Source organism: Chamaea fasciata, unplaced genomic scaffold (assembly GCF_029207755.1).
Source record: "Chamaea fasciata isolate MVZ Bird 193981 ecotype frontalis unplaced genomic scaffold, bChaFas1.0.hap1 SCAF_1, whole genome shotgun sequence".
Taxonomy (NCBI): Eukaryota; Metazoa; Chordata; class Aves; order Passeriformes; family Sylviidae; genus Chamaea; species Chamaea fasciata.
This window is the reverse complement of record NW_027094086.1, coordinates 43812174-43826475: the sequence shown is the minus strand read 5'-3', so window position 1 is coordinate 43826475 and position 14302 is coordinate 43812174. Positions and strand designations below refer to the sequence as shown.

The window sequence follows — 14302 nt, the reverse complement described above, 5'->3', positions numbered from 1 at the left end:
GCTGCACATTTAGAGCAAAGTAGTTTCAAGAAAGAATGCGCCCAGCAGTAGCACAGGATGTAGTTTATGATTTCAGGTCCACTTTCAGTGGCAAGTAAGATCCATTTGATAAAGAGATCAGTATAGCGATGCTCATACCTTTTTTACAGCTATCTTCTCTATGGAAAAAAATCCCAGCACTGGTACTCACAGGACAGGGAAATTGGTAGATGTCTTCAGCAACATCTTCAGCCCAGGAGTTGATCCAGATCTAGGCAATCTCAGGCCTTAGGTACTATTCATCTCACAAACAACTGTGTTTGACTCCTATCTCAGATGCAAGATATGTACCCCTTCTACCACCTCCCCATCACCTTGCAAGTCAGTTTCCACATCTTTAAAATCTGGGTAGTTATACTTCTTTTCTTTTACCCTTCATGTGATGTGGCCATTTAATTATAAATTGTCTGGAACAAGGTGTGCCTATCCATATGCCTACCACCAAATACGAAAGAGGCCCTCACTGGATGGATGTGGTCAATGATTCTAAATGAAATTGTCATTAGTGATACTGTGCTGTTTCCTGCTTCAAATAAAAGACATCCAACAATAGGACTAAGGGGCCCTTCTCCTAAGAAAAATAGTGATATTCTTAACTACACCAGAAACATGCTTATAGGGTGGCCTGGATTGTTTGTCTCAGTTTTTAGGGAGTGAACAGATGTAACAATTTTCTATAATTTGGTTTAGTGCAGATGCTGAAATGTGGCATTCACAATAAAATATATGCAGTATATGTAATTTCAGCTGGATCCTCTGGTGTTTTAAAGTAAAAATGTGTACCTGCAAGCTGTTTTATGGTTTCTCAGTCATAATTATCTCTGTTACACAGACTGCTACAACTACAACTCTTTCTTCGTGTGCAAGCTTTTTAACAATGTCTTGACAGTTCTGTGAATTTTGCAAGGCATGGTATTCTCCTTTTGCTTTGCTCAGAAGCCTGTTAAATTGTTTAATTTCTCTTTGCAGTAAATTTATGAAGTAATCAAATCAAAGAAGGTAGCAGCAGATAATCTATATGAGAAGCTCTTGCACAAGACTGAAAAAAGGATCAGTTTAAGAATCTCGAAGTCTAGATAATTAACACATTAACAACTTGAGCTGCGAGTATCTTGTTTGACAATAGAAAAGAAGCATTCATCTACTGCAGTTGCATTATTATATTATGACTGGAAGGAGCCTGGAAATGAAGGTTAAAATTCTTAACAGCTGCTGCCTGGTGCATGCACTTGAAAGAGTCTGTTCTGCTGCCTGTGGCATTTCTCAAGGGATGTGGGAGCTGATGAATGACAGAGATGCTAATGCTAAAGTATCAGATATTTATAACATCAGTACTGAAGAGTAGCCTATACTAGGTTCAACATTAGGCTGAAGGTCCTCAAAATCCCTTGCTAATTACTACATCAGCTGACCTGACAGGCAGGAAGGCACAGGAAGGCAGATGCTCCCTTTGCCTTTTAGTATTCTGTACATACCATTAGGGTTCCACTGGTCTTCTCCTCCCAGCACGAACAAGAAGTTTTCCACTTCCACGACACAGTGATGGGCACTGTTGTATGGCATAACTGCAAGCAAAGCAAGAATTCTTTGTCAGCTCAGGACACTGATTTTATCAAATATTTTCTTTTTACCATCTGTATGAAATAATATGAGAATGAGTCACCCCAGGCATGTACGAACACTGAGTTAGCAGCAGACAAAGCCACTTATTAGTAAACTTATGCAGTTCAATTGTGCAAATAATTAAGGGAAAAATCAGGAATTCTGGTCCCCTCGGTGCCCCCTCACCTGCTCAAGTACTGTACATGCTGATCTAAAAAGAACTTGTAAAAAGGGGTGAAGTTGCATGATATTTCCCTGAAAATAAGCAGATGCTAGGAATCCTAGTAGGCTAGAAAACATTAAAAAAAACCCTCAGCCCAGCTTTGTTCTGTTGGTAATGTTTCCACAAGAAGAGTCAGTATGTTCAGTAGCTTTCTATTACACAGCAATGAACAAGCTGCATTTCCATACAGTTTTAAGTTTTTAAATTAAGGTCCTGCTGATTTAATGCCTTTTCCAAATGTATACGCTTAATTTCCTGTACAATGTCATTAGCAGCACAATCACACATCTTCTATTCATCTAATCAGGAAGCCCTCTGTTAAAAAAGATCAAAACTGTGGCATCAGATTTGCAATATCCCTTTTTTAGGGGGGGAGGTGTCGTGATTACTATGGACCCGCTACAGATGCAAACATCTATTTCCTAACATTTACATTTTCCACCGCAAATGCTAAAACACATAAACAAGGATTACATGTACATAATATACACATATTATTGCAGTGTGCCACACCCACTATAATGATATTATATGGAAAATGTGAACTTATACAGCATTAGTTAACTATACCACATTGAGGAGTTTTGGCCCAGTAACACCAGTAGGAAAAAAGATGTCCTTGTTCAGCTCATCATATGGGCACCTTAAATCTAGGTGAGGACAAATGGGGAGGTGATGTGCATGTACAGGCAGGGAACTTATTGCTTGACACGGATCAACAGAGCACTTAGGAAACCAGTGCAGTGGGAAATCAATATGACTCAGGGCCAGCTCTTACTTTGTGCTCTTTTGCCAATGCCAAAAAAAAAAAAAAAAAGAAAAAAAAAAAAGAGGCAGCCTATCTCACACTTGGATTATTTTGGGTGATATATCTCTCATTTCATTTGTTTTATTATCTTTTATTTTTCTCAGAATGCAGCTGTGCAGTACAGCATATGCAAATAATAATAAGAAGAAATATGCACAGCTTTGCTATTTAGGACACATTTTCTTAAAGATCAAGTGGGCTCATTTAAGCTTCTTACTGAAGTTTTTGCCTAGGCAATGATGAATAAATAAGGTATGTTTTTAGTTTCTAGTAAAGGTCGAGTATCTTTTTCATAGTCTGTGCTCTTACAAGTCATGTAAGTGAAGCAGTTCTTAAATTAGACAGCCAGGTACAGTGAAAGTTCATTAATTAAGGTTATTTGTTACTGATTCAATTTCTATTAACTGGGAACTAATCTTATACTAGACACAAAAGATTTTATACTACCTAGAGATTCCCTACAGTAGGGTGAAAGAATAAGGACCATTTTTGCTATCTTTTGAGACACCATTACCATCATTATCTCACTCTTTAGTCTTAGACATTTTCCTATTTCAAAATCTTCTCTCTCAAAACCACAGAACTTTTCTTGATTTTGTAGATGCTTGTAGTAAATAAGGAATTTGGTCTTCCATGAGAAATTTGCTGCCTTCCTTAGATGCTTTTTGGGACCCCTCCTCTCAAGAAGAGACTCCCCAGGGTCAGTCTGTAATGGCTCCAAATTTTAAGTAATACTGTGTTCTATTATGGTTTCCAATTAAGTCCAAGCTGGTGATTGTACCCTCAACCTCTTCTGTTGGTCAGTCTGGAGAGCTTCAGCATTCGTAGAAAAAACTCTCTGCAGGCAGCACACATGCATATTTTTCATATTGTGTTTTCACTTTTGAAAACATTTGTGTTTATTTATCCACCATATTGACACAAACAGAGTAGAGAAAGAAATTCTGCTTTAAGCTTTTCTGCTGTTTCCATGCATATAAGGTATGCAATAAGACTCCTGTATTTATTATGATAATTAAACCTTGAAAACTAATGGTTTAATCCTGGCTCTTACTGAAATTGATGGCAACATTCCCACTGATACAGGATTGGGCCCAAATGACCCAAACTACCATCCATAACTCACAGGAAAGTTAAAAGGAAGCTTGCCTTAGAAAGGAAGGTAGTATTTGGCCTTCAGAAAGAAAGGTGACTGCAATAAAACACTGCAGACCTTTACTGTGACCTTTGTTTCTCTTAGAGCTTTGGGGAAAACTCTGTTCTTAGTCTCATGAATCTACCCATGGGGCTGAAGGGAGCTGGACAAAACAGGGAGGATGGAGCAACACTGTGCACTCTAAGAGGGAAAGAATTCTAGCTGAGAAGTCAACCACCTCACAGTCTTTCTCCTCGATCCCTCAGAATTGGGAGTTATACACAGAAATCCAAACTATGTGAATGAACAATTTTTTTTTTTTTCTGCTGTAAAATATCCCTTGAGAACACGGAAAACTTGCACTAAAAAAACATGATTCTTGTGAACATAACTTTTCATAGACAACAGTCAAAATTACATGGCAATGAGCATGCTAAATTCAGTATCTGGTAGAAGCAATCTTCTCAAACTCACTGGGCTTGCCAGGGTGTAACAGGAAGAATTTGGCCCATCACACAGTCTGGCCAGGCTGCTGCTTTCATTAATTTTATATAAGTCTTTGTCTGCTGTTTGGCTTTAATAGTGTGAAAATCCCATCTTCTCATTTTTTTATGTCAACTCATTGGAACACCTGCCTGCCCCACAAAAAGGGTATTTGAAGAGAAGTTTGTATGCCACGCTCAAACACAGCCCGGCGTGAGTTTTTAGCGTGTCAGTCAGTGAGTTAGAGGGAAAGGGTAAGGAGAAGCTAATCAGGATGAAATGAGATTAAAGGCTGTCTAATTTTACAGCAACTGTGATCCATCAGCCACTGTGAAAGTGACAGTGGAAATGAATGATGGAGACAGACAGGTGGGGCTGTACATTTCACTGATTTATCCTCAAATGCACTGGGCCTTATTTTATTGAGTGAACATGACCGCATTTATCATGACTGTCATCTAAACCCACTTCCCTCCATTTAAAAAGGTCACTTTACTAGGAGGGAGTAGGATAGAGGCACTTTCAAAACAGATTTAAAATTTAATAACACATGTTTATAAAACCCTGTGCAAAAATTCTTAACTTTATTAAAGACCAATTTAAAAAGAAGGCGAAAACACTATTAAAAAGAGGAGAAGATAAAAAAGCCATGGTCATCTGAGAAACATGCCAAGGTGATAGGTGCCAGGGAAATATGTGAGATAGACAGATATAAATAGAGTAGTTGGAGTGGGCAGAAACCACCTCTCCAAAGTCCTTTCCCCTCACACACACTTTCCAAAGCTCAGGATGTCTGTGCTTTCCTGCACCCAGAGAACAAACAAGTGCAAACAGCCCTGCTGAAGACAGCACTCCCACCAGCCACCTTCCCATGCTTTTGATATACGATTGGTAGGAGACACTCAGTAAGGTGGGGGGGAATTTCTCAGGTACAGATATGTAACATGCAAAGCTCTCTAGGTCAAAACCAAATGGAAGATTTATACTTGAGAATGATCTGGAAGGCAGTGGAGTCCAAGACTGCAGTGGTGTTTGCTAATACTTCATACGCAAACGCCTGACATTGTGCAGGAGGTGACATTCAGTTGTTCTTCAGATACCGAGGGAGGTGGAAGACACAGCAGCACTACGTATCAGGATAGATATCCCAAGAAGAAATTCCTCACATATACCAAAGTTCAGCTAATAAAAAGTACCAGACAATGTTCTGGGACCTACTTTCAAAACCAGAGACTACAGGTTATTGCCAAATGCTCATGAAATCAAACACTCTCAACTATGAAGCCTGTGAGGTCAACCAGATGCAATGATGCTTCCAAGGCACCTCCATGATATACCTCACATACCTAACAAGCAACAATCCGTGCTCTTTGTCTTACCCAGTTTTGCTTAGTTTCTGCCAATTATTGCACATTTAGGAAACAGCATCTGGTTTCTCCATAAATTATTTGAAGGGTCATCAGTTCCTCCTTCTCCTTACACCTTCCCGTCTATTGTCGCTTCAACAGTAACTACCAGGAAAGAAGGGAAAACTGGAATAGCACTTCTCAAGACAGAAGGAGAATGAGCTCTGCTCCCAGGAGATCTGAAATCTGTGATACAGGCTATAGCCATTCCCTGCTCTGCTAAAAACTCCTTTCAGAAATTCTACTTGATTCCTCAACACAAAAAAAAACCCCAAAACAACAAAAACAACAACAAAAAAAACCCCAAAACAACAAAAACCAAACCCAAAACCAAAACAATCCCCAAAACAACCCCAAACCACAAAAAAATCAAACCAAACCACAACAACAAAAAACCCCAACCCCACAGATTTTTCACTGCCCTGAAGCAGTCAGCTGCTTGAGATACAGGAGGTAGTGTAAGGAAAGCCAAGAAAATTCTTTCTCAGCTACTGCACAGCTTGAGCATAGCCCCTTCAAGACTCAGTACACACCAAGAAGTCATGCTCAGCATCTCTAATCACCTGTGCAGATGATGCAACAGAAGAGTGTGTTTCCAGAACAAAGATGTCATTATCAGAGGACATATGGATTCAATAATGACCTTCCACAATATTAACAGCCTGTCCTGTTGACTACATAATATTCAACTACTGCTTCTTGGAAACTGGTTGTTTCTACAGCTCTGAAGAGAGCAGTGCAATGAGAGATGTCTCTTTCCAGTACAGAAGGCACCTACAGACTCACTTTAGGAGATTGTGATTTGCTCATGGCAGAGACACAATATTCATGCAGAGACAAAATATTCATTTCATTCCCAACCCTATCGGCAAAAATGCTGGGAAGACCACAGCTGGTCCAATTATTTCCTGAGAACAAAATATCAGATACTGTACACCTTTTTGTGTTTCATACCTCATTTGCAGAAAGACTATGCATTTATTACAGAAGGTTACTTGTTATTTCTCACCAAGGAGGTTATATAAATAAACACTACCATTCCTCTGTGAATTGTTCTCTTCAATTATTTGTGCTTTAGTAACTGTGGGGAAAGACTGACCACAAGAAGTATGAAATTCTAGCCTCGGTGAATGTGGTGGTAGTTTTGCACTGGCTTTAAAGGCATCAGATATTAATCCACTGGTATTTTCTGCTCAAAAGATAATGAAAGAAAGTTAAGAGAATGATCAACATAGATGGAAAATACTCCTATCAATATTCCTGGCCAAACTGCATTCTGTCACCTCAAATTCAAGGAAATACATGCGAGATGCTTTTTCTAGTAACATTCCAATGCCGGCCTTGACACTGAGCTCAACTCACTGAGGGAAGCTTGGGACCATCCAACAGCAGTTACCATAAGCATAAAGTCTTATGATGAAGCACTGTGCCTCAAAGTTGCCTTTGAGGGAATATAACTGATACAGCTCTGGTCCAGCTGCACCACTGAGAACATCATCAGCTCAGATGGAAACTTCACTGCCTCTTCCTTCCCATGCCAGCTTTGTGGCAACTTCATTCAAGCCATCAGAGGTAGGATGGGCACAGAGCTGCTGAATTCATCTAGGATACAGTCCATACTTCTACTGAGGCTACAGGATAACATAAGCAGCAAGAAAGATCTATCTGAGTAGATGAAAATCCACTCATAATATATTGAATGACATTTCACATTAATTACAGTATTTCTCATTGTGAAGGTGTTTCTTAATGAATTTTTTTCTCTTCACTCAAATGTCGAGAGTTATTCTTTTGTACATTCTCTGGAGTAACACCAGTCAGGTTTTCCAGAGGCCAGGGAGTTTCTTGGTATAGTTGTTTTAGTGAGCTAAAATTTTCATATGTGAGCATCTAAAATAAGACACTTAAATTCACTGTGACACACCAGATCAGGAAAACATAACATCAGGAATAGCTGGCATGCTCAGCTCCCTCCTGAGATAAACTGCTTTAAAGTTACTTGGATGCAAGTCCTGAGTACAAACCTATCAGTTTGCATGGGTGAAATTCACCCTATGGCAGAATGTTCTATTGGGTTTTCCACGACATATGCCTTTGGCTGTTTGCATCAACAAATTTTATCCATAATTTTTAAAAGCTGCAAGCACTCATTTGGATTTCATTTGAATAAAGCTGCCTACTTGGATCAACAGTGATTAAATAAGGTAGATAAATACTGCACTCCCACCTTAAAAACTGATGTTCCTGTATCAAAAACCTGACACAATCTTCTCCATGAAGTGCATAGAAAACCTATACACACTCTGCTGTGCTCCTCCCTACTACCTTCTCCATGGGAATGACTCCGTGCATCTGAGCCGCTGATGCAGGTCTGAGAAGCTCCTGTAAGTGAATACCCCAAAAATCCTGGCACAGCTTGGAGCAGAGGATGTAATGCATGGTCCTGTGGAAAGGTTCCAAGTGACAACGTTTCTTGTTTTATTACTCTCTGCTTACCCACTTACCAGCTGAAGGTTGCCCCTTGCCATCCAGATGCCCCACGGATTTCCAAAGACCATTTATCAAGAGACACTTGTCCACCACCATGAGTTATGCAATGCTACCTCAGTGATGGTTGCTCCCCAGTAGAATATTCTGTGTACCTACTCAGGCCTGGGTTTACAATCGCTGAAGTGGAGCCCAACATGTATTCCTGGGAAATGACATCTTGTCACATTGTAACAGTCTCATGATGTGACATTTTGCACAACAAAAGCTTCTCATGGACGAAATGATGAGTAGTCCCTGATGGGAGAAAACCACTGCAGAGTTGCTAGAAAGCTCTGGAAAGAAATACTATTTTGTCCCACCGGGGGCTTTCAGATTCTCCAAGGTGTCAGCTCAAGGACATGCATTCCCTTCTCCAACAGTGCCACAGGGCAGAAAACCGTAACCAGGAATGGTGTGTTAACGCCCAGCTGCTTGTGACCAGTTGTATTCATTTATGGCCTGATTTCCACCTGACCTTGAGATGCACACATTCTCCTGGTCTCCTCTGAAGGCAACCTTTCAAGCTCAGAACAATCACAGCCCCTTCTTGTGTTTCCCTGGCTGGATCCTGTTGATGCTCCTCGGGGACCCATGTCTTTAAAGGCATTCATCACACACAGCAATATCTTACTTGGCCCCTACCACCCCAAAACCCAAGTTTTCCACAATCTTCTCTCTCAGTCTCACTACTTCCTACTCCGCTCTCAGCTCTTGACTGACATACTATTTTAGAGTTATTGAGGGTTTTGTTTCTTCCCACTAACTCTCAAAGTCATTCCAAGGAAAGAAAAATGTGATTTTCCATTTGGAAAACTCTACATGGAGGAAGGATATACCCATATTTCACCCTATTAAAAAAGCAGTTTCTATACCCCTAAGTTCATTCATAACAGAGAAAATGCAATTCCTTGCTAAAATTCACTACTACAGATTTTTCAAAGTTTTCATTTTAAATACTTTAATATTTGCAAGTGAAAGGTTTTGTTTACAAGAAAGTCCAGCCCATACCTAAAGCACTAGACCTAAAGCAGAAGGTGGTGGAAAGATCTGTCCAATGCCTATCACCTGGAAAAAAAAAATCTACCTTTCCCAGAAGATATATACTTCATATGGGTATCTGAAGAAAAGTCTGAAACTCCAACATGCTTAACTTCCAGCATGCCCAATCACAGCATGCAGAAGCAGGACTGTCCACATAGTGGCTAGACAAATACAAATACAGAAAGAAGCACAGGAGTTGAACCATATAAATTAGGTAACAACCAGGTTGGTTTCTCCAACAGAAACAAGGCAGAAATGTTTCTCTCCTAGACCTCTCACCACAGCTGAGCTCCTAAAGAAGGGAGAGACAGACCCACAGAAAACTTTCAAATTCAGGGCAGGAAATCACCTAGGCAGCAAAACCACAAATTTACGTAAAATTTGCACAGATTTACTTTGTAAACCTATACACAGAAGACAAAATCAGAATGTATAGCTGAAAATGATCCATTAATAGATTTGGACTAAATTTATGTTAATTTTCTTCTGCTTTTTATGCAAACAGTACTGTTTAATATTTTCATAAAAAAACAGCTGTGAAAAATGTGTTGTGATGCCTACTCATAACAATCCAGAAAATTCACTCCATACAAGTACTCATACCCATGTGTTCTCAAAAACCTTTCGTGGATCTAGAAATCATCCAGTCAGGAAGCAGACAGAAAACCACGTTTCTCAAAATTGAATACCAAGCTCAGTATCATAGCACAAGTAGCTGCTATTTAAATCAAGAGGTGTCAAAATTCATGGGCTGAACCACGTTCACACGGAATCACAAGTAATTCACAAATCACATAAATTATGGTCATGGAGTGCTGACAAACAAGATGAAAGGTCATGTTAATTCAAATCACTGGCCATGCTGGCACTGCCGTATTCAAACACAGACAGCAGACTAAAGTAAAGCTGTTATGATCAATCCCAAAGACTTAAAATATACCTGTGTATTTTATAATATAATAATATATAAAACATAAGTATCCTCAAACAGCTTGCATCTTTTGTTGAAGACATTTATTTTGCAAAGAGAATTGTTCAGGAAGGTATCATTTTCAGTTAGTTAGGTGAAGGGACCCGAGGACTGAAACACAGAGTCTGCATGAATGAAACTGGGACTCGCTGTGCTAGTAAACACAGCTTGGACCAGATTCTGGTGGAGACTGAATTGAAGAAGGGAATGAAACTGAAAAGGGCAGGGATGGGTTAGGACAGGTCAGAGGGGACAGAACAAAAGTACTGAGACTGAAGGAAGAGACAGCAAAATCTGCAAACACAGCAGCACATACTAATCCAGAACTCTATGTCCTGCAGTCTTCACATTCCTCTGCTGTCAGCACATCTGGGTGCAACCCAGTCATATTTACACCCCCTGGTTTGCGGGAGAACTTTCTTCCTGAAGGTCCAGTCCCATGACACCAGAGGTCTGTGGAAACTGCCACTGCAAAAAAACACTTCAGCCCCTTCTTGTCTCAGGATCCATCACTTTTTGTGCTAGCCAATGCATTCATGAAGCCAAGAAATTAACAATCGAGAAACCCTGCTATTTTTTTTTAGGTGTGTTGAATTTAACCTTGATCTGTTCCCCACTAGGCTTCCCTGACAAGGCACACAAATTGGAGTGAGCAGGACTGCAAGACCATGAGAAGTAGGGAAGGACAGATGTATTAGCAGCAGCACCGTTTTGGATCAGCTTGTAATAGTTGTGTAACTACAACCTCAGCACATAATACCAAGCCACTGAAATGGGTTTCACCCAGGGTTGCCGTGGCCCTGTCCCTCTTAACAGCCCAGGCAATCCAGGCCACTCCTCATGCTAGCACAGTCTCTCCTCAGAACCCCCCAGTGAGTCCTTTCAAAGCAAAAACTGGCAGAAAAATGATCCTGAAAAATAGAAGGTATATTTTAATTTTAGTTTAAGCTGGGTTTTTTTCTACAGCTACCAATTTCTCCTGTTCTGAGAACACCAATTGTCTCTGCTTTATATTCAGAGCCTGATTTGATCCCTGTGCCTGATATGCAGGAGCACTCTGTGCTCACTGCTGTAACAGAAGTAGGTGGGAGAGGCTGTCTGGAGAGCATGGTGTGAGAGGTCTTGAAACAGGCACCCCAAAATAAAGAATACCTTTTACTTTAATCACATTGCACCTCTGCTCCTCATCTGAAAAATGGGAACAATGATAGACCATGCTCCTCACAAAGAGGACGGTACCAAACTACCACAGTGAATGTCCATGAAACAGTTGGCCTCTGTTGCTGTGAAGTCTGTGAAGAAAACCTTGTGAAAAAATTCTGTCTTCTGAAGAATATTTCAGAAGCATGTGACAGACAGGATCTATTTGCTGAACACCAGAAGAGAAATGCTGTGAGCAGAAATTCAGCGCAGTCCCTTCTTGTGCACTGACGTGTAACAAAGAATAGTGTGTGATATCATTGGAGATTTTATCTTAGTGCTTATGCAAACAGAGGCCGAATTAAGGTTGCAGAGGCAGCTTAATTCTCACATTTCTTAACTCCAGAGGGCTTAGTATCGCCGTCTGTCTAACAGTCTCTGCAAGCTGGGTGCGAGTCCCTCGTGTGTGATTCACCCGCGGTCTGACAGACAGCTAACACCTTCCCGCTGCTTCAGCATCTCCGGATCACCCGCGAAGGTGTCGCGGGGTCCGAAGTCTATGGAGCCCATGGCCGGAGTTACAGGAGCCTTCCTCCTCCTCTTCCTCCTGCTGCTGCTGCCGCATTTCCTTCCCGCCGGCAGTGTGAGGCTAAGCCACTAGATGGGGTGCGCTGTGCTCGGCTCCCCCCTCCCCGGGGAGAGGCGTTTCAATCATCTTTTGGCTTCAGGTTTTGCAGCCAACCAAAAAACAAAAGAGGTGAAATGCAGCACGAAAGGAAAAAAAAGAAAAAAAAAAAAAAGAAAAAAAAAAAAAGGCATAGCCAGCTTCCTCCCAAGCAGTTAACTTCTGCTTGTTCCTCGTGCTCGGCGTGAAAGGGAAGAAATCAAACGGAGTACACAAACCCCCGAGAATGCTCGGTGCATCAATCCTGGTGGATGCTGAGCCCCCGCCGGCTCCCGCTGCCTGCAGTGGGCATGGCAGGTGCTCAGGCTTTGGCACGGGGATCAGTCATACCTGCTTTGCCTCGTCTTGTCTCAGCTCCTCGAACCCAGACTGCGCAAGGATCAGTCAGCGATTTCTCTGGCAGTCTACACTCATCTGCTTTTCTACTCCACGCGCCAGTCCCAGTGAAATACAGCAGGCACAGTTCCCGTCCCCACCAATAAGCCGCCAAATCTCTCTCTCTCTCTCCCTTAAAAATGATCTGGAAGCTGGGTAAAAACAACGTGCTCGCTTTTAGCAAAGAGCGTGCTTCCCCATTACAGGGGTAAGGAAGAGGAAAGAGGACGTGAGGAAACTCTAATACAAAAAGATAACCTCAGAATTAAAGGAAAATATAAAAATCTTTTCTAAAAGAGTCAGTCCTTTCCAATGGAAAAAGAGTGCTTTACTCAATTAGTCCCCAACTGAACTGCATAATGGTGGCCAGAGTACAGCTCTCTTCTCATCTTCCTGAAGAATGATCTTTTGGGGAAGGCACAATGAAGCTGAAGCATGTCTAGTCCATCCAGGAAGGAGCAAGGAGACTTGTATTTACCTGCCTTTCCACCGCTGCTGAACTATGCCTTCTCTCACTCTTTCCCAACAGCTTACAAGAAGAATTGTCCCTCTGAAGGCACCATCCATCCCAGTAACAATACTTATATTAAACCTGTATATAAAATACAACCAAACACTCCTTCCCAACATCCAGCTTCTTCCAGCTTCCCACAAAAATACCAGCATCCGGGATCGCCTGCACAGTTCCCTCTCATGACCTGGCCCAGCCTTGTAAGCTCCTACAGACTCCTTCTCCATCACCAAGAGAGAGAGAGCCAAAGCCAGGATGATTTTGAAGTCAGTCTTTTCCTTGTATGATATGAATGGGGAAAGTCCTCCTGCTCAGCAGAGGAAGACTACCTGATAGTAGCTGCGGGGATACTCCTAACACAGGCAGGGGTAACTACACCCTCTGTTCTCCTCTTTACCCCAGCAATGGAACAACTTGAATTTTGCAGTCTGTCACAGACAATACTGCACAGACTGATTTCCCTGCAAGTGTCTCAGAAACCACCTTGAAAGAGCCACATGCAGGGGGTACACTCAAGTGGCAGTCCAGCACTTGGATTTCAGAGATTGCACTTTAGTTGTGACCTGAGAGAGGAGCACAGGCAGACAGATATGTGCCTGCCCAACACTGTGTCCTGTCACATACCCTGCAGGTGAAAACGCAATTTAACTTTCATTCCCAATGAATTTGGACTTTCACAAAGAGAAGCAGATGTAAAAACATAACAGAAAAAGAAACACAAAGGAAATAAAATAAGAAAGTGCATTTGAGTTGTTTGGGTTTTTTTAAATTCATTGCAAAAATGCTGATAAAATGTGCATTGCATCACTGCTGGACATTAATGCAGACCGATCCTGCCTAAGGAGTATGCAGTCTTTATATAAATCAATAGACAGAGTCTAATCCCAAGTGCAGTGCATTTGATCATATATATTAATATGGAGACTGCTGATCCACATCTGGCTAAAATAAATGTGTTTTTACACAAATTAGGTTACCACTGATACAAACAGTTTTGGTTCATACCACAGAGCACGAACAGATGATGAACACTATTGCTTTGGTAGAGCGCTGTGCTTGAGGAAGTCACCACTTATCAGCTGGGCTGTAGTAATTGCTGCCAGCCTTTTACAATTAGAAGAAGCCACTAGCTTAAACTATCTTAAGCACTGATTACATTGTTTAAATGAGCACATTTTACCTTACATTTGTACCCACTTAGGAGCACTAGCAGGCATTGCAGCTCAACTACTGGGTGCTACCTTGGGGAAAAGCAGATCAGTTGGATGTCTTGCAATCCTTTGGCCACAACAGAATTACAAAATATCCAGACTCAATAAACTTCCACAGGTGACAAACAAACAAGAATAGCAACT

At 41.3% G+C, this 14302-nt stretch overlaps 1 protein-coding gene across 2 annotated transcripts in view; it reads right to left on the bottom strand.

The window, feature by feature from the left end:
• KLHL14 (kelch like family member 14) overlaps positions 1–14302 on the bottom strand; it is a 60725-nt gene that overhangs the window by 15786 nt on the left and 30637 nt on the right. For both annotated transcript variants that reach the window (XM_066181934.1, XM_066181925.1), the window contains exon 4: positions 1515–1604. In XM_066181934.1, coding sequence (XP_066038031.1) covers positions 1515–1604 — 90 coding nt within the window. The remainder of the gene's footprint in view (positions 1–1514; positions 1605–14302) is intronic.